Here is a 21429-nt window from a genome sequence, read left to right on the forward strand (position 1 = left end):
TCAGACAATAAGGCCCGGTGCCATACTCTGTCAAAAGCTTTTGATATATCAAGTGCTATTGTGTGTGTTTCACTGTGTTGGTCTATTGTTTTGTTAATCTGATGGGTAAGAAGGCAAAGAATGTCTGCAGTTGAACGTTCTCGTCTGAATCCATACTGCCGATCATTTATTATTAATTTCTAAATGCTTGACTATGTGTTTGTTAATTAGTGTCTCAAAAACTTTACCGAGAATGGGAGTTATTGCAATTGGTCTGTAGTTTGATGGATCAGAAGTTGTCCCCTTTTTAGGAACAGGATGGATATTTGCTTCTTTCCAAGAGACTGGAAAACTTGAGGTACGGATGCATGAGCGGAAAAATTTTACCAATACAGGAGCCAACACTAAGGAGCAGTTTTTAAGTACTATTGAAGGAATTTCATCTGGACCAGTAGCTTTGTCTACTGAGAGATTCTGTAATACAGCTTGTATGTATCTGGTGTGAATCATGAAAGGAGGTATGTGAGGGGAATCGAAATCAAGTGCAGGAATATTGTGATTTTCTGTATTTAGGGTTGAGTTGAAAAAATGTCAACAAGTAGTTTGGCTTTTCCACGTGGGTTACTTACTAGATTTCCATTGGGGTACTGTAAAGGTGGAATGGAAGAGGTGTTAGGGAAGTTAGTTTTGAATGAATTAAGGGTTGACCAAAATGTTTTTTCATTTGAGTTGTTTAGTAGTTTATTAGCCTGTCTGTGTAGAAAGTTTGATTTAGAAAGATTGATAATAGTTTTGCCATGGTTCCTGGTATTTCTTTAATAGTTAAAGGCTTCTTTGATTTTGGTCCTTGTATAAGTGTTATAGGCTACTGTTTTATGTTTTGTTACTCTAGCACAATTGTGGTCAAACCATTTAGGAGAATTACATGTTTTTCTGTATGATGGGGAATGTATGTTTTCATGCCGACTTTAATGAAATCCTGTATGTGGCCCAATGTGGAATTTGCATCTTGGGAGAAAAAGGAGGTCCAAGGAACATCCATGAAAAAATTATGGAGTCCCTCCTAGTCTGCCCTGTCATAGTGCCATTTAGTCACCATGACAGGTTCAAAGCAGGAGGATGTGGTAGGTGTTAAACTGGTGGCTTGAATCAGACAATGATCCGAGGATCCGAGGGGGGACTTCGACATTATAATGATCTGAACTGGTTGTTAGAAACAAGTCCAATAGGTGGGGATTTTGATCAGGGTTGTCTGGTACACGGGTGGGTTGTGTGACTAACTGGGTGAGATTAAATGAGTCTGCAAATAGCTCACATTGAAGACCAGAGTCATCAGTTCTGGCTGAATAAGTGAGCCATTCAACATTATGGACATTAAAATTACCCAGAATAGTAATTTCTGATGCAGTATTAATGTTAAGGACACTTAGCTGTGAAGACAGAGTCAAATAAACGGCTCTGGAGGGGCATTAGGGGAACAATAAACACAACAGAAATACTTAATTTTACCAAATGAATTTAATTTGTATATGGAATAGTCAAAATAAGGACAATTAAATTTAGTATTCTCCTCCAGGGCAATTTCTGATTTAGCAAGGCAACATACGCCTCCTTTGGGTCTGAAATTTTGAATCACGATATAACCAGGAAAATTAAATCTAGCTAAATCAGAGGGGGAGCTAACTTGTGTCTCTGTCAGAAATAGCAGATCAGGGGATTCAAACTGGAGGAAGTTTTGAACAGACTTGATGTTAGAGTGAAGTCCCCAAATATTGCAAAAGAAAATTTTACTGAGCTGACGAGCAGATTTAGGGCGTCACAACACTGGAGGGGGCACAGTCGTTTGATGACGACCGGGAGGGCCCTGTGCAGACGACCCAGCCCTACCGGTGGTGGTCACCCGAGAAACCACGGCACTAATTCCTAGTATAGCAGCAGCCATGGTTCTTTTTATGGGAGGGAGAGCAGGGATGTGTTGTGGAATGTGTATGATATGTAATGACAAGATTGGTGTTTTATGGAGAGAGGATAGCTGGTTTAAGGCAGTTCTATAATGTGGATGTGTGTGTTGTGTAAATAGGGCAGCCTGATGCCCTCTGATGTTTGAGGCAGAAAGATGTGTAACCAGTTACCGAGACCTAGGAGAGAAAATGGAATCCAGACTATTCCCTGAGTCTTCCGTTATCTTGGCAGTAGTACTTCCCTGGGCGGGGCTGCCTACTCCTACTACTCACACGAGGCTTACATGAAGGAGTGTTAGTGCCAACTTTAACACATGGATGTGAGACTATGGTGTGGCATGAAAGTGAAAAGTCAGGAGTAGGTGCAGTGGAGATGGGACTGCTGAGGAATGTATGTGGAGTACAGAGAGTGGATAGGATACGAAATAATGTGATTCGTGAAAGATGTGGAGTGAGAAAGTCTGTGGACACCAGAATCGAAGAGAGTACTGAGATGGTATGGTCATGTGGGGAAAATGAATAACAATAGAGTGGTGAAAAAGGTATATCTGAGCAAATTTGAAGGAGGGAGAAGGCGAGGTAGGCCAAGGAAAAGGTGGAGGGATATTGTGGATGAGTGTGTAAGGAAGAGAGGTTTGGAAGTCGGTGAGGCTAGGGGACTGACGAGATCGAGCTGGCTGGATGAATATTGTAAGGAGAAGTGCATGATCAGGGATTTGGCACCCCTTTTTGATGTGACAGTGTCCGGATTGATTCTGTCGGATACGTTTATGTGAAGCTACAGAACATGATGAATGTTTTTGGCGTATCAGATAGAACCAGGATTCTGGGGGCTTGAATGGTGAGTGAATGGAAGCATGGCCCATTGAAGTGGGCAGATTCGGGCTCCCTGGACATTGCTACTCCTTACCCTTCCCTTGGGTGGGAAAGGAGGTCTGAATGATGGTGATGATGATGATGCAGTTTGGATTTATGCCAAGCAGAGGGACCACTGATGCCATATTCCTTGTTTGACAGCTTCACGGAAAATATACAGGAAAGAAAAGAGATCTGTACTTTGTTTATGTGGATTTGGAGAACACCATTTACAGAGTTCTGCTGGAAGTAAATCAGGCTGTGTATGTGGGTGCTTGCACCCAAGTGAGAGTTAATGAAGATTTGAGTGAGTTTCCTTTGAATGTTGGTGTGCATCAGGGGTCAGTCTTCAGCCCTTATTGTATATTATGGTGCTTGAAGCCCTCTCTTGTGACTTCAGAAATAGACTCCCGTGGAAGTTGTTGTATGCTGATGATTTTGTACTGAATGCAGAGAATGAAAGGGAGGCAGAGGAAAAATTTAGGATGTGGGGAGATAGTATGGGGCATAAGGGCTTGAGAGCAGCTTCATCATCATCATCATTATTATTGTCATCCAGACCTCCTTCCCACCCTAGGGCAGGGTGAGGAGCAGCAACATCCAAACAGCCCAAATTTGCCCAATCCAATGGGCCACATTTCCATTCACTCATCATTCAAGCCCCAGGAATCCTGGCTCAATCTGATATGCCAAAAACTTTCACCACATTCTGTACCTTCACATAACATATCCGATGGTCAATCCGAACATTGTCTTGTTAAAATGGAGTGCCAGATCCCTGATCATGCACTTCTCCTCACAACATTCATCCAACCAGCTCGATCTCTTGTCAGTTACTTAACCTTACCAGCTTCCAACTTCTCTTCCTCATGCACTCATCCACCATATCCCTCCACCTCCTCCTTCACCTACAGGGCCTTCTCCCTCCTTGAAATTCACTTAGATATACCTTTTTCACCACTCAATTGTTATCATTCTCTCCACATGACCATACCATCTCAGCACATTCTCTTCGATTCTGATGTCCACAGACTTCCTCACTCCGCATCTTTCACGAATCACATTGCAGTAAAAGTCCCATAATCCAAATCGCATGGGACTGAGGGTCTTTTGGACTATTGAATTTTTCGGACTACCAGGAGGGACCTCTGAAAACATTAGAAATATGTACATGATTATGAAATAAACACTTTAAATGATATGGGTTACTGTTTAACCCAGAAATGCATAGAAATGTAGATGAATAGTTGCAGGCAGGTACACCCAGGTCCAAGGGCAAATCCAAGCCAGATAAAGCCATAGATGATGGCCAGAAAAATTGGAAAAAGCCCAAAAAAAAAAAAAAAAAAAAAAAAAAAAACTGCTTTGACGTATTTGAAGTATTGGGATTTTTGGGCTATTGGTGGCCGGAATAGGACTTTTACTGTATTTTGAATCCTGTACACTCTCTGTACTCCATATACATTCCTCAACAGTCCCATCTCCATTGCTCTCACTCTTGACTTTTCAGTTTCATGCCACACCATTGGCTCACATCCATAAGTAAAAGTTGGCAGTAACGCTCCTTCATGTAAGCCTTGTGCAGCTGCAACAACTCAAGCATCTGTTTCTTATCAAGGCCTTCATAGCACCACCTTTCCTTCCTTGTGTCACCCTATTTTCCACTTCTTTTGCACATTTTCTTCACTTTTCTATCACTGTACCCAGGTATTTGAACTTTCTCACCAATTCCATTCTCTCCGTTCATTGTAACATCACACTAGGAGTCACCTTCTATCTCATTTACCATCACCTTTTATTCTTTTCTACACTTACTCTAAAGGCATGACGCTCACAGACACCAGCATAACTCGCCTCTAGTCTTCCAAGCTTTTGTCCAGTATTTGCAAGTATCACTGCATCATCTGCATACAACAAATTTGAGATATTCCATCCCTCACCATTCATTACGAACGCCATCCCTCTCTCCATTACTCATGCTTTTACTTCTCTCATCACACCATCCATACATATATTGAGCAGCCATCAGGACATCACACAACCTTGTCACATGCCCACATTGATTGTGAACCATTCACTTGGTTGCCCATTTTCCCTTACACATGCCTCACTACCATCATAAAAACTTTTGATGGCACCAAACACCTTATCATCTACACTGTACATGCGCAAAACCTTCCACAGTCCTTCTCTGTCTGCTTTGTCACCTTTGTTACTTTTTCCAGCTCCATAAATGCCATAAACACCTTATAGTCCTCCTCACAAGGCTTGTCCACTATCTGTCTTACTGCAATTATTTGATCACACATCTTCTGCCACTCCTAAAACCACCCTGTTCATCACTCACTAGGACTTCTGATCTCTCTTTTACTTTCTCTTTAATAATTCTTCAATATAATTTCCCTACTACACTAAATAAACTTACGCCATGATAATTCTTGCATTCACTTTGCCCACCTTTATTTTTGTACAGGGATACAATCACAGCCATTTTCCACTCTGCTGGCACAGTTTCACTCATCCATGCCATCTTACATATCTCCAATAAGCACTTCGTTCTGCTTTCTCCACTACACTTAATCATCTCTGCATATACCTCATCAACCCCAGCTGCTTTCCCATTTTTCAGCCACTTCACAGCATTCTTCACCTCTGTGAGTGTCATGTAGGCACTGCATTCCTTCTCTGTACCCCCCTCCCCCCTAAAACCAATCAAGTTTCCAGTGACTCTGCTCTCTTAATTCCCATTCATCGGCTTTCAAAATATTCTTTCCATCTTGTCCTTACATCCTCCCCATGGGTTAATATTCTACCACTTACATCCTTCACACTTTCACATTTCTTTCCATTGTCAGCTCTACATTTCCACACCTCTTTCCAAAATCACTTCTTATTTTCAGGGTAATTTGCATTCTTTTTTCTTCCTAGGTTATCATTTACCTCCTTTTTTTTCCTCGACATAAGTCTCTTTACGTGCTTCTTGTTCTTAATGTATTCAGTTATTCTTTCATTTGAACCCCTGTTCCGTAACCACTTAAGCCACTTCTTCTTTCTTTCATTGCTGTCTTAATCTCTTCATCCCACCATGCCATACCTTTTTTCTTTTTTGTTACTCTTGCCACTCCACATACCACTTTAGTATTCCTAACTAAGCAATCCCTATATACATTCCACAGGCTGTCCAGATCCATTTCATTCCAGTTCACTGATTCTAACTGCTCCCCAACTTTTGTACTGTATTCATCTGCCATTTCTTTGATCCTCAGCTTCTTGATTAAATACTTGAGTGTAAATGCAGATAAAACAAGTGACGATGTCTAGGGTTGGTGGCATTACTGTCAAAGATAAGGGAGAGTGGCCATGTGCGGTTTGCCACAAGGGTGTGGGAAGTAATTCCATCTTGTGCAGTGTTTGTGATAATTAGGTACATAAGAGATGTAGTGGAATTAGAGGTAGACTGGATAATGCTGGTTGAAATTCATGTTTGTGGTGTGTCAAGGAAAGCATGTGGAGATTGTCTGGCGTGAAAGTATTGATCTTACTGGTGAGCCTCTTGAGTGTATAATGGAATTTTGTTACTTGGGAGAAATGTTTTGTACTGGAAGTGGGGCTGGAGTTGGCTCTGTGACTAGAGTGAGGAGTGATTGGAAGAAGTTTAGGGAGCTGTTGGCTCTCCTGACACTGATATGGCTCTCCCTCCAAGCTAAGAGATCTTTGTATGCAGCATGTGTTAGGAGTGTAATGCTGTATGGCAGCAAGACTTGGGCAACAAAGGAAGTGTATATTCGTATCCTCAGACATACAAAAATGACAATGGTGAGGTGGATGTGCAGTACGTCCTTGAATTCAAGACATGGTGGGCTAGGCTGAAGAAGAAATGAGTGGAAGGATGGGACTAGAGCATATTGGTGTGCTGATGAGGAGGGGTAGATTGAGATTCTTTTTGCCTGTGGAGTGGATAAGGGATGACAGTTGGGTGCAGAAAGTGAGAAGTGTGAATGTTGGGGGTAGGGTTGCGATGGGCAGACCAAAGAAACTTGGGACAAGGTTGTAGAGTGTGACCTCAGGGATAAGAAACTGAATAGGCAGGCTGCCAGAGATTGAGCAGCATGGTAAGCGGCCATTAGGCGACCAAGGCCAACACATGTGAGATATTGGAGCCTTTTTAAACAAAATAAATTGATATGAAGAAGAGGGAAAAGAAAATAATCAGGAAACAATAGATTATTACAGTAACAATTATTAGAATACTGTAGAGAACAACGAAGGGAGAAGAGGGGAGTGAATCGGTAAGGTATTTTTGCTGCTTAAACTGTCAGGAACCATGTGACCCAGAGTGGTGAGCTTGGTTTTAAACAAAAACTGGTAAAACCAACTTAAGTTTTATACTACACCTGTGCTTTTGAAATTATTTGAGTACTGTATTTAATTCATAATTATACTCATGTGTTATTAGTTTATGAAGCACAAAAGTGAGCATTACAGTTTGTGTAATTGGCTGGATGGTATCACATTATCAACCTGTATATGTTCCGTACATGTCAACAGGAGGGTTGGCAGAGGGTTAATGCACCTCTCCATAAAACAGCTGACTCTGAGTCAAACAGCTACCCCATACAGGATTATGGCATGTGTCAATAAATAGGTAGAAAATACAGTATTAGCTTGCACTTGACCCTGATTATTGCCATTTGCAACTTCAGAGTGTGGGCAGTGCTTTGTGAAACTCACTTTCTACCTAGCTGTGATGGTGTGGGCCAATGAAAAACAAGTACTGTATTTGCAGCTGAAAGATCCTGGTCAGTGAAAACAGATCACTCCTTTGATGATGAAATTGGTCTGTTGCACCGGGCCAATGTTTATGAGTCTTGGGTTTGACCCAGCTCAGGTATGCGATAATGATGTTTTTGAGCCAAAAAATGTGCTTTAATAGCAGGAGTGCAGATTTCCCTCTGTCAGTGATAACAGAAACTACTATAACCAAGATGCTGTAATTAAGGGCTGTGTGTGTATGTGTGTGTGTGTGTGTGTGTGTGTGTGTGTGTGTGTGTGTGTGCCAAGAGAGAGATATATAGATAGATAGATAGATGGATATAGCTGGTGCCATAGAGGCCTTGAAAAGAAGCATATGGCAGCTGCTTGAAGATAATATGTAGGAGTTTTAGTGTGCACATTTACATATGGTTGTGAGATTTTGGTCTGGCTTGAAATTGAAAAGGTGAGGGTTACAGCGGTGGAGTTGGGGTTATTACCTCCACCAGTGAAGCTGGACAGAGGTAATGTATTCACCTGTGTCTGTTTGCATATATGTCAAAATGTTGTTATTTGATTTTAGTGAAATTGGTGTATAGGTGGACAGTGGGTTCAAGAAGAGGTGATTAGATTTTGAGGTGGATCTGGATCTGGATGGAAGAATTAAGTAATAAATTTTATTAGCATTGACAGAGTTATGTTCTCTCAGAAATTGTGTAACAGGCCAGACAAAGACAGTAGAGTTGGTTGACTATGTGAAAATGTGAGGCTGTAATAGTAACTGTATTTGGTAGGAAAGAGGAATTACAGCAGTATATCATAAATTTTATTGGTGATGGCAAAGTTATGCAATCATAGTGCTTTCTAGCTGAGGATTGTGTGTGGAGTGCAGAGAGTGGAAAGGATAAGAAATAATATCATATGTGGAATAAGGAAGTCAGTGAACAAAAATGCTGAAGAGGGCATACTTAGATAGTTTGGTCATATGGAAAGAATGGGTATAAATTAGGTGGTGAAAAGGTTAGATATGAGTGAGTTTGAAGGTAGCAGGAGGCATGGTAGGCCAAGAACCAAATAAATAAATATGGTGAATGAGTTTGTGAGAAAGCTAGGTGTGAAGGTACAGTGGAATCTCCTAAATTGTGGCTTTATGAGACTGAGCACACCCTGTGATTTAAGAATTCTGCAAGTTAGAAATAACTACCGGTAATCTTAGGGGGAAAATTACCACTGGGTTTGTCATCTTAGAAAAGTTGCCCCTCTTACCCTCAAACCTACATCAAACTGGTCACCAGAAAACATTAACAACCTGGAAAAGAAATTAGTGAAGCTTATTTAATGGGAATGAAGAATATTTTTGGATTCTTACTTGACTCTGATGCCATTGCTTGAATGAATGGGGGGAGGGGTTCCAAGGCTTGAGGTGGACTGTGGCCTCTCAGCGCAAGGCAGGTGTGCTGCTGCCTCTGTGCCACTCCCTCCTCATCAACCTCCAGAAACCCCTCAAAGTCCAGTGTGGAGGCAACGGAAACAGTGTCGTTGTCACCCTCAGCTGCCTCTGTGTCGTCGAAAGAGTCGTCGATTCGTTGAGATTAATTCTTTACCAAATGGGCACGACCTTTCCATATTTCCTGTTGAAATGAGTCATTCACAGGTTACTTGTTCTTATTCCTGGATTACCACAGCTACTGGACATTTTTATAAACATACTTCCAAAAGCTATAAATGAGGATTTATAGTCGTTCTATTTTATGAAGGCAGTTTGGGTGGGATGCTCTGGGACCTCACACTGTTAGCTCTGTTGTCACATCGCCGCCGACACACGTGTAATTATTTGTGTTCACCTCTCTCTCTCTCTCTCACACTCTCCTATTTTAAGCTAGTAACTACTTATAAATGAATTTTAAACACTCTGTATAGATGTAATTCAATAAAAAAGCTGTAGTATAGTATAAATCTCATAAGACTTGTCAGCGTTGCCTTTGAGACGTTGTCTGGTGGTGACACGAGGGACAGCCCTGCATGAGTGGGTCATACTCGGTCAGTCTTCCGCCATGGAAGCTATTTAAAAAAAAAAAAAAAAAAAACGCACCTATAGACTTTTACCTCAGGGGTGGTGTGGAAAAAAAGTTGAAAACAAGAGAAAAAATTAAGAAAATACAATTAGTAGTAGTTAATATATAATATGAGAGAGAGAGAGAGAGAGAGAGAGAGAGCACGTGTGTAGCGACGATGTGGCAACAGAGCTAACAGAGTGAGGTCCCAGAGGGCCCGACCCAAACTGCCTTGATAAAATAGAACGACTGTAGAATGAGTGATACACTGACGCGTCCAGAGTGGTGGTTGGTAGACAGTGCGGCCAGTTGGAGAAATCGTCGGTAAACATTGCCACGGGCAACCTGCCTGCTTCCTTAAGTACCCCCAAAAAGATTTTTTTTTTTTTTTTTTTTTTTTTTTTTTGTTCCACACTTCTTGCAGTTAAAATTGAACAGATAACTATCTGTGTTGCATACTGTATGTACCAAAATTACTTAACATGAAATTGTGATTTTGTTGAATATAGGTGGAATCACAGCACCAGTTTGGTAAATAGTTACCTTGTTGAATAATCCGTAATGGTGGACATCTTTGGCATTCTTCTCACTGTTGTCAGTTCTCCTTATTATATCTAACTTTTGGGTGTATGTTAACATTGGCTTCTTCTTCTTCCCCTTCCTTGAAGAAGTTGTTGGCTTAGGAGGGTTATGATCGGCCTTGGTAACACTGGGTAGGTGGAGGAAGCATGGGGAAAGGAAAAAAATCCTCTCACCACACTGGAACTACACATTAACAATGGGGAGGAGACAATGCACTGAGCTGCAAGTGCACGTATCCTTCATGCTTGGCATGGGAGGGAAGTACAGTGATTGGCTTACAGTATGTGCTATGCCTGAATATAATTGGTTTAGTATTTATCATGTTTGACTGTGATTGGTTTACACCCGGCTATACATGCGGTCTTGAGGTAATGGTAGAGCATTACATGAGGCATTGAAAAAGCATCACTTCTGAGGCTGCATTCACGAATTTCATGTACAGTAAGACCTCATTATAACGGACTTATTGTGACCCAAATCATTCCGAAAAAAGCGAAATTCCGATAAAAGTGACATCCGGACTTCCCCCTGCTATCCTGGACTTTATCTGATTTATCAGACATTAGTCCGGATCATACCAACAGTTTTTAAATGGTTTTCACTACCATTGCAGTACTGTACTTTATTATACCTTCAGTACAGTAATAAAATGGTATAATATATAAAATAATACTGTACTGTACACTGATAAACATGTCTTTTATTTACCTTATTGTGGTGAACATAGCTGAAATGGTCAGGCAGTCCAGACTGCTTCTGGCTTTATCAGACTTTTTCCGATATACAGTAGGATCTCAACAATGACGACTTTGACAATAACGCTTTCTGCAGTAACAGTAACTTAGAATAGATACCCGGTTTCTATAATAACATTTGGATTCACCTAAATAATGGTTATTTCATGAATGCCAAGTTGTTATACTGCAAATATGTCCATAACAAACAAGAAGGGATGAGGGAAATCGCCAAAAATGTGAGCAGTAATGAGGAGGAGATGGAGGATCCTCCCTTCACCACCTCCCCTGACTCGCCTGCCGCCATCCCCTCCACATCCACTGCCCTACCTGACTCACAATATGCCTCCCCCTCCACCTCCACAGCCCCATGTGACTCACCTGCTCCACCTGGCATACCTGCAACCCCCAAGATAATGACTGTTGCTGCATTCTGGAAGAAATATGACATTCAAGAGGCCGTAAATTTCTTTGTCTGTGCCTGGAATAAGACAACACTGGCAACCACTGTAAACATACCTGGTCGGCATTCCAGCCGCAACTTAAGTCAGCTGAGACAGAGAGAGAGCGGCCATCAGAATTAATGACAAATGGTTGGCCTTGTCAATCAGATTTCAAGTAAATACCAGAAACAGTATCACGATCGAGTGAATGCCGGCCATCAGTCACTCATTAATCGGTTTCTATCACAAAGCTAGCCAGCCGAGGAAGAACAACAGAGAAGGGTTGAATAGATGACATTAGGGACTGTCCTGAAGATTTTGACTTTATGGGGTTTGATGAAGTGTTGATGGAAGTGGGTGACCCTGACGTGCGAGGCAGGAGTGGGGACAAGGCCACCGAGGGGTCAGGGGGTATGCTGCAGTAGCGTCCATGAGCAAGCATCGAAACAATCATCATACCAAACACCTCACAACTCCTTTAAGGTGAGTTTTATATTACTCATGATTTAATAATTAATCTTATTATTTCACATAAAAAAAAAGTAGTGTTAGGAGGGCTCCAGGTGGGAAAAGTGGATAAAAGTCCTGGAGTGGTGGCACCAATAAACCCTTTACACATGTATTTTAATGTCACGCAAATAATGTTTTTGCTAATACTGGCGTTTTTCTGGCACCAATTAGACGTTATTGCTAAGATCGTACTGTACTGTATAGGAATTTAGTCCTGTAGCTCCTCAATTCCAATAAAAGCGAATTCCGGTCTGTTGAAGTCCTTATATCGAGGTTTTACTGTAGTTTCCATGAGATACTGATATTGCAGACTGTTGCATGATGTTGTTGTGGATTATGAATCTGCTGTTTAGGATCGCTCTATTTAGGAGATTCTGCTGTAGATGAGGCTATGTACCAAGCTGATTGGATGAATTTTGTAAAGGGGAGTCCATGACAAAGGGTTTGGCTCCCCTTTTTTAACCCCTTTGGAACCATGCCATATTTCAAACATTGTATCAGTACTGGTATGCCAGGCTGTGACATATGTCAAATGTCAAACATTCATGTAGTGTATATGGGAAAGCTGGGAGGGCTGGCTCGCCTGCCTGCTACTCTGGGTATGTCTAGGTAAGCTCACCAGGCTATTGTTTAGCTCCTCCCACTTCCGATGTTCACCCAGCCATTTTCCATGTTGGTGTCTCATGACTCTTGCTGCCTTGATGCTTTAAATGTGAGCTGATGAGACAAGAGGAACAGTAGACATTGTTCACTTGAAAAGGTCCCTGGTTATAAGTTTTTTCTTGCAATTTTTTTGTTACCCATTTTTCCACATGATGAATGAATACATAGTGAAAATTCGAGCGAGGAGTATCTGCCAGTGATGATGATCTTTCTGATAGTGATCTAAGTGATGTAGAAGATAATTTTAGACAAGTGGAAATTGGGGGGTGGCTGGGTGCTTGTGTCTGAATACCGTTGCCCAAAACCCAAGCCACAGTTTACCAACATGTTGTCAGGGCTAAATCCTGCACTCATTCTCACAACTTTTTTCACTGCAGGTGATGTATGTAAATATTTATTTATGATAATGGAAAAAAAAAAAAAAAAAAAAGGGGGGGGGGGCTAATGATAAATCGTTACTTATTAAACTCCAAGGGGTGATGGGGGTCTACATGATGCCACACATATTCTAGGAAAAGATACATTTGTGACTAAGGTATATAAGATAATACTGTATACAGCATTAGCTGAAATAAATTCCTGTATATACTTAGACTATGGATTATATATACTGAGGCTATTCTTGTGCTTTCATAGCATTATGGATTACTTTTACAGTATAACCATCCTGAAACCTACTGATTCAGTAAATCTGAAAATCTGTTAGATCTGATGGTCCCCCTGAGGTGGGGTTTCAAGCACATGTTTGAAAAATGAGTGCAACAGCATATTCTAGTACTAAAAATGAAAACTATACCCATTTGACACTAACTTGGCTCAAAATTTTGCCCTTTTGCAGTTTATTTCACATCCTTGTCATTGCTCATAGCATGAAACACATTTATTGAGACCCATTGTGTCTCATTAAATGGACGCCGTTCGTTATAGCAGATCTGAAAATCCGTTATATCTGATGATCTCCATGAGATGGGATTTCTACCACATGTTTAAAAATAAATGAGTACAATAGCATATTCTAGTACTTAAAATGAAAACTATATCCATTTTACACTAACTTGGCCCATAATTTTGTCCTTTTGCAGTTTGTTTCACATCCTTGTCATTTCTTCATAAAACACATTTATTGTGACCCATTGTGCCTCATTAAATGGACATTGTTCATTATAGCAGATGGACGTCTGTTGGTTATGTAGTGTCCTTTAAATCTGATATCCGGTCTATCGAGGTATGTTTCAACAAGGTTTTACTATGTTATTATTATTATTATTGTGTACTGGATCACCATGGACAATTATTTACTAATTTCATAAATAATGTTGTTATAACTGATGAGTAAAATACACAATTGTCATGCATAATGTAGTCTCAGCAAAAAATCTAAATTATGTGGGATACGGGGTCTAGGATCGCAGATGTCAACTGGCACAAAAGGGGTTAACCCCTAAAGTATGCAATAGGCTCAGCAGGTCTGTGCCTTCAGCCGCAAAACAGGGTCGATTTTTCGACTTTCACCAAGGTGAAAATTTTTCTTCCACATTTCAAGAGACTGAATTGACACGCCTGAAAATGTATGTTTCAGCCAGATTGGCCAAATAGTTATCGCACAATCACCCGTCAAAGATGCAAAAAAGTTACCAATCCCCCATGGGCGAAAATTGAAAATGTACAGTAAATGCATTATTTATGGTAAATAATTATATATACATAACTAATGTCAATGTGAAGTGTTCCCTAGAGTTGGCAGGACAAGCTGTCAGTGTGGCATATGCCCACAGCAACAAAACAAGCCAAGCAAAAAGTGGAGGTGGAGTGTGTATGGCTGGAGGGGGGAAGAGAATGGAGGGATAGGGGAGGAGGGAGGGAGAGGAAGGGAGAAGGGTTTCTATGCTCACACACTGCTGTAGGGGATATGTTGGGGTATGGTTGGTTGGGAGGGGACAATATGGAGATAACGCATTGGGGCTGAGGGAGATAAAGTGACGGTGGTGGTGGGGGAGGGATTCCTTCTCCCCCACCTTAGGGGCCAATCACACCATAGCACCCCAGACACTCTAGCTCTCATTGGTCTGATCCCATATACATCACCAAAGGGGCAGAGTTACCCTCCCCCAGTTTTTTGTGTGTCTTTAGCAGTCGTGCGGGATAGGCCGGCGTGTTTATTTACACAAAAGCACGATCATGTGGCATCGGTCTTGAGGGGTTAAGGTGATAGTCATCAGACTGACTGTGTGAGAGAGGTAGTTATGAAGCATTCATGTGTGAAAGTTATGTCTTCGAGGTAGAGTCAGGATTCTGGGGGCTCTAGTGTTAAGTGATTGTGTGTGTGTGACCCATTTCACTGATTGTGCTATTGACTAATTCTTCCACTGTCATTTTTCATCTTTTTCATGCTTTCTAAATACTGCTGCACTTTATCTGTGGGTGAGAAAAAGAGGCAGAGTGATGATGATGTATCGATAGATACAGAGGTTTGGAGGGTTATGTAGATGAAATTTAATACATACATACATCATCTAATCCTGTGTTGCCCCATGAGGAGCATAGGAGCCCAGAGCGAGGCAAGTTGGTCCTGACATTTAAGATGAGAGTGGCCAGCCTTGCTCATCTCTGAGTGGCATTATGTGAGCAGTAAACCCCAACTACCCCTTGGATATAAACCAACACAGTCTCAATCTGATTGGAGTGCCCTAATTACCCACTGAACCACCTGGCATAAGTTGGTTATATGGTTACCACCCAGCATAGTAAATGGTTTCCTGTGGTGTACAGGAAACCATTTGGCTTGTCACTTAGTGTAGAGTCACCTACAGACAGAAGGAAGAGGAAAGAATAAAGAAAAGGAAGACTGAAGAGGAAGGAAAGAAAGAAGGAAGGAAGAGAGGAAAGGGCTGTCACCTGAGAGCAGCACTACATCGAGTGAGTGGATGGTGAACGTCCCCACTTGCCACCATGCTAATATACGTTTGTGGTTTGATATATACGGTACCGTATTATGTGGATCAACATTGAGTAAAATTCTTCTGTATCATCATCTTTTCCCCTCTTCTATGTGGGACCACTTTGTTCAGCCAGTCTGCTATACAGCTTGATCCTGTGGTTTGGCCTTTTTGAATGTCGACTGGTTGTAACATATTTTACTTGAAAAGGTACATTTCATATTCACTTAATCACTTCTGATCAGCTAGTCAGGTCAGGTGCAGGTAAGGGGATGGGTCTGTTATGATGTGGCAGGGGTAAACCAGCTCTGCTGTCGGGCCCTGCTGCGGATGTCACTGATTGCACTGCGCTGTTGACCCTTGTGCGGTGTGGTCTGGTGAGGATCTGGCAGGTTGAAGAGGAAATTCATTTCATTATTAAGGGGAAAAAAAAAAAAAATTAACTATAGGTCGCACACAGGGGACGTGCTAAGATATTTCACTTTACTAATTATTATGGCAGCTAATTCATTGTCAAATTTTTTCACTAAAATTATCATCATCATCATCGTCATCATCATCATCATCATTCAGTCCAGTGTTGCCCCATGAGAAGTGTGGGAGCCCAGGGTTGGGCAAGTTGGTCCTGACATTTCAAGATGAGAGTGACCAGCCTCACTCATCCCTGAGTGGCAGTGTGTGAGCAATAAACCCTAACCACCCCTTGTATATAAACCTGCACTGGCTCAATTTGATTGGAGTGCCTTAATTATCCACTAAACCACCAGGCACCATAATTTGGTTATGTGGTTACCACCCAGTATAGTAAATGGTTTCCTGGTGTACAGGGAACCATTTGGCATGTCACTCAGTGTAGAGTCACCCACAGGCAGAAAGAAGAGGACAGAATGAAGGAAAGAAAGACAGAAGAGGGAGTGTAGTCACCTGTAGGCAGAAGGAAGAGGAAAGAATGAAGGAAAGAAAGACAGAAGAGGAAGGAAGGAAAGAAGGAAGAGAGGAAAGGTCAGTTACCTAAGCTTGTAAAAGATTCAGTAGCACGGTGAAAGCTTGGGTAACTGCATTAAATTGTGAGTATTTCAGAATATACATGGTTTTCGTCAGCCATTGTTCCCCCGCTCGCTGCAATTTCATAGTATTATCTGTATACCTGGTGGTCTAGTGATGTAAGACACTTGAATTGGATGTGGTCCATATGAATGTACACGTGTGGGGTGGTTGAGGTTCATTGTTCATATAGTACCACCTAGGGGTGTGTCACTGGTCTACTTCAGATGAGTCAGTAAATGACTGACTGATAACAGTGTATTAACAAGAGTATAGTCAGACTTAGCTAAGTCTGTCCCATTGTCACTTCTTTCATCTTGTCAAATGGTTCTGTGAAAATTTTTGTGTTTGTTTGGACATAAAGAAGTGCTTGAAGTGCTTCTCATTGTGGCTGCTATTGTTTAGGGACTTTTTCTGGTCAGCACTTTGAAATATGTTGTCAGATGGTGCATTGTCATGAACTTTTGGTAGTGTGTGCATTTTTATACCGTGAACATAGATGCTTGGTGGTCTAGTGTTTTGATTTCCTCAGTCATTGACCTTGCCATGCACACATAGGTTTGAGACTGGATCCCCCCCCCCATACCACAGGGACTATGCTAGTCATCGTCTCATAAGTGCACTGGACTAGAATAGCTTAGCCTCAGACCCTACACCTCAGGTGGGATGGTGTGGTATTGTCTGTAAATGTTGCCTTCTTTGAAAACATACAGATTCATTAATCCCCCTTTATGTATGGACTCAGTTAGATTTGTAAGGAACATGAACTGCTGGCTGTACTGGACTTAATTTATTTATGTTTTGGTGTTCATAATACATTGATGTTTGTGACTGGCCACTCTTAATTAAAGCCTTGGTTGATTTTTACCGTTTGTGTAAATTTTACCTTACTAGGTGTGTGTTATTTCATATAATGAATTTTTTAACAGCATATTTACTGAGGTTCTGCATGTCTTGTGTGTATAGAAACCTAAAAATAGTTTCCTTTACTTACCCTGTTTTTATGTTACCATCAAATTGATTTTCACAAAAAAATTATTTAATTCAACTTCAGATTGGACATTGTAAATTCACATCCCTGATTTTGTGCTTTAAGTTTGATTTTCTCGTTTGTTTTACTCTTATACTATTTTGTTTGCTTGCAGGACGAGCCCCATTTGAGACGCCGGGTGAGTCTTTGCCCGACGAAAATGTTAATACAGTACATAAACAATGATGTTTGTTTACATTAAAAGGGGGGGGGGGCCTGCTTCTTAGCTCTTGCAAATACCTTACTATGAATACGAATAGCCTGGCCTCCCTCGGCAGAAGATTCTTAAATGGATGTAGGATGTTTAACATTTTTTGTGCTTTGTTTGCATTTGGAGAGATTTTTTTTGTTGAAATTTGGCTAAATTTTCTTATCTGATAAATTCCAGATTTTATTACTTTTCTTGTGTTGATAAATTTGATATAATGGTTATAAATGATAAGTGTTGTGTATATTGTACAGTATATGTTCAGAATTGTCTGGTGATTTATTGTTTTCATTTCTTCTTAGGCACAGGTGTGTTTTCTGTTGTAATTTGCTGCACAGTGTTATGTGTTTACAGGTGATGGTGATTGTAAAACCACAAAACCAGTATAACAGTCTCATAATCTTTCATGTAAATAATTCTGTATCTCTGATATAGTTGCATATGCATTTTCTCATTTGTCTTCCTTTGCATGCTTCATCCTTTTTTTATGCCCCTGTTTCCCTTAGCAATCAAGAAGCCGTCAGCCAGGCACCTCCGGCAGGCTCCACCGCACCCAGAGTGGAGATTGGGTCTGGTCCAGCGATGAAGAGGATGACAAAGATGGAGAGGTGAGGATGAGAGTTTTTACAAAATGATAATGATATGTAGGATGTTCCATCTATTGGGCCTTCTGTCTTGTGTGTTGCGGGGACAGCACAGTCTACTGATGTGAGGAATTTGGACATTTTGGCTACTGTAAGAGCTTAAAATCAACCATGATGTCATTGGGATGAAAGATTAGCCACTATAAATCAAGAAAAGGGGTGTGAGAAAGAGAAACTATTGCAGAGTAGGCACTGGTAATGCTGAGTGAGCTTTCCCTTCAGTGCACAAGAACTGGGGTGAGCATTATGTGGATGATCGATTGTGTAAGGACAGGTGATATCAGAAACCCCCTATTCCACACAAAGATGTTTAGAAAAGTGGAAGTTTTGGGAAATTGGATTTACATATTTGAGTCTGTACTGTATTGAGGAAAGGAGACTGGAAGTTATAGATAATGTTTTTAACAGTGGTTTGGATTAGTGGAATGGAGGGAGAACGGAGAATGAGAATGAAGTGGATGGGATAAAATTGTCACATCAGGATGACTAATCTACAGGTGAATGTAGGGAAGAGTAAAGTTATGGTCTTCAAGAGAAATGAAGTCACTGAATGTACATTGTGGTTGGATGAGGAGGAGTGCATTTAAGTACTTAGGTAGTGTGATAAGGATGGAAGTTTATGGGATGAAGTGCTTGAAAGGGTGCAACAAGGAAGAAGGGTTGCTGGTTCTCTGAAAGCAGTGATAAGAAACAGGGAAGTGAGCATGGAGGTGGAAAAGTTACTGCATGACAGTATTGCGATGCCAACTCTAACGTATGAAAGTGAAGCTGGACCTTGTTGGAGGAACACAAGTCAAGAGTGAGAGCATTGGAAATGAGTTATTTGAGAGGAGCATGTGGAGTCACATAGAGAGACGGACTGACAAATGAGGAAGTGAAGGAGCTATGTGGTATAGATGTGGATGTGATTGGAAGTGTTAGGAGAAACACATTAATGTTGTTTGTCCATGAAGAGGATGGAGAGCAAGAGCCTGATTAGGAGAGTGCATGTGAGTGAGGTGGAGGGGTGGAGAGAGAGGGGGAGGCCAAGGATGAGGTGGAGGGATGGAGTTGAGAGGTACATAAGAGAAGGGTGTGTGAGCTGGGAGAAGGGCAATGAAATGGTGGGGGACAGGGCGACATGGAGGCAATTTGTTTGTGGCTGCCCCTTACAGGATTAAGGCATCTGGCAGTAGATAGATAGAATAGATAGACATGAAAAATAAGTCTACGAGAAGGAAGTATTGATAGTGAACCTCTTCTCTTTGGGCTAGTGAAATGATAAGTAATTGAATGAACCTCAGTTATGTGACGTATTTAGATTTAATAAACTGTCTAAAGAAATTGTTTCTGGTAGTGGTGGTGGTTACTTGGGTAGTGTGATGAGTAAGGATGGAACTTTTTGGGATGAAGTACTTGAAAAGGGTACAGCAGGGAAGGAGGGTTGTTGGTTCACTGAAAGCATTGATGAGAAACGGGAGGTGAGTATGGAAGTTAAGAAGTCACTGCATGATAGTATTGTGATCCCTACCCTGACGTATGGAAGCGAGGCATGTACCTTGCTCGAAGGGAACAAGTCAAGAGTGAGAGCAGTGGAAATGAGTTACTTGAGAGGAACATTGGAGTGACATGGAGGGACAGGTTGACAAATGAAGAAGTGAAGGAACGTTGTGGGGTGGATGTGGATGTGGTTGAGAAAATTAGGGGAAATATATTGAGGTGATTTGGACATGTGGAGAGAATGGAGAATGAAAGACTGACTAAGAGGGAGTATGTAGGTGAAGTGGAGGGAGGGAGAGGGAGGGAAGGACTGAGGATGAGGTGGAGAGATGGAGTTGAGAGGTATATGAGGGAGGGGGGAGTGAGTCGTGGGGAAGGCAGTCCAGTGGTGGGGGACAGAGCAACTTGGAGGCGTTTTGTCTGCAGTCTCCCTTTGTGGGATTAGGGCGTCGGGCTATAGAAGGATAGATAGTGGTAACAGATGTATTCATAATTACCCTCCCCCGCCCCGGAAAGGGTCAGAGATGGGTATTGTTTTCACACTGTTTGCCTGCCTGTCTGTCCCTCTGTCTCTCTGTCTGTTAACAACTTTACGCGAAAACTATTGGTGCGATTTTGACCAAAAATACAAGGATGATGGGCTATGACCTTCTGATCACCAAATTAAATTTTGGGCCATATTGGGCCAAGGCCCAGACTCTAGGCCCCCAAATGCCAAGGCCCAGACTGTAGGTCCCCAAATTGTTCAAATTATATTTTTCTGCCTTAACTCTTTTCAAGTTCGTCATATCGACATAAAACCAAAACCTAAAGGTGCGTCTTTCAAATCTGCATCCTATAACATGCATCATTACATTGAGGGGGTCACCCCTTAGCTAGCAGTAGGGGGGGTCAATATCAGGTGGGTAAGGCCAAAAATTTCAAATGGGCATAATATCGTCAATTTTTACCTGATTTACTCCAAATTTGGTTTGTGACATCTTTAACTAGATATCCTGTTGTGTTATACACTGGCACTAAAATGACTGCCCGGGATGGGTTTACTGTGCCTTGACACTGCTCTTATAAATTTTTTGCTTTCTTCATGTTGTCACACTAACCCTTTGAGTAATAGCACTTGTCTCAGCAAAGTAAGAATATGTAGGAAGGTAGGTGGTGGCGACCATCATCCACTCACTTGATGTAGTGCTGCCTTCTTCTTTCATAGCCTTTATCATATTTTTTCTGTGCCTTCCCTTCTCTCTTCCTATTTCTCCCATCTTTCCTGTCACTTCTTATTGCTTTTCTTTCCTTTACAGGTGGCTTTAAATTGAGTGACAAGCCAAATGGTTTCCTGTAAGCCAAGAAACCATTTACAACGCTGGGTGGTAACCATATAACCAAACCATACGTGCTCCCTATGTGTCAACAAGTGGGTTGGTGGAGGGTTAGTGCTCCTCCCCATAAAACAAATAACTCAGAGTCAAATGGCCACCCCTTATGGGATTATGGCATCTGGCAATAGATAGATAGATAGAGAGAACCAGAGTAAAATACTAACGTGAGAAATCAGCAG

The 21429-nt window shown here is 41.4% G+C and overlaps 1 protein-coding gene across 1 annotated transcript in view; it reads left to right on the forward strand.

Annotated features, from left to right (window-relative positions):
- Window positions 1–21429, forward strand: part of fray (oxidative stress responsive kinase frayed) — a 229000-nt gene that overhangs the window by 175790 nt on the left and 31781 nt on the right. The window contains exons 9-10 of the mRNA XM_080274202.1: window positions 17659–17682; window positions 18258–18359. Coding sequence (XP_080130328.1) covers window positions 17659–17682; window positions 18258–18359 — 126 coding nt within the window. The remainder of the gene's footprint in view (window positions 1–17658; window positions 17683–18257; window positions 18360–21429) is intronic.

The sequence above is a fragment of the Coenobita brevimanus genome, chromosome 57, assembly GCF_032717465.1.
Source record: "Coenobita brevimanus isolate Jiangsu-jjx chromosome 57, ASM3271746v2, whole genome shotgun sequence".
Classification (NCBI taxonomy): Eukaryota; Metazoa; Arthropoda; class Malacostraca; order Decapoda; family Coenobitidae; genus Coenobita; species Coenobita brevimanus.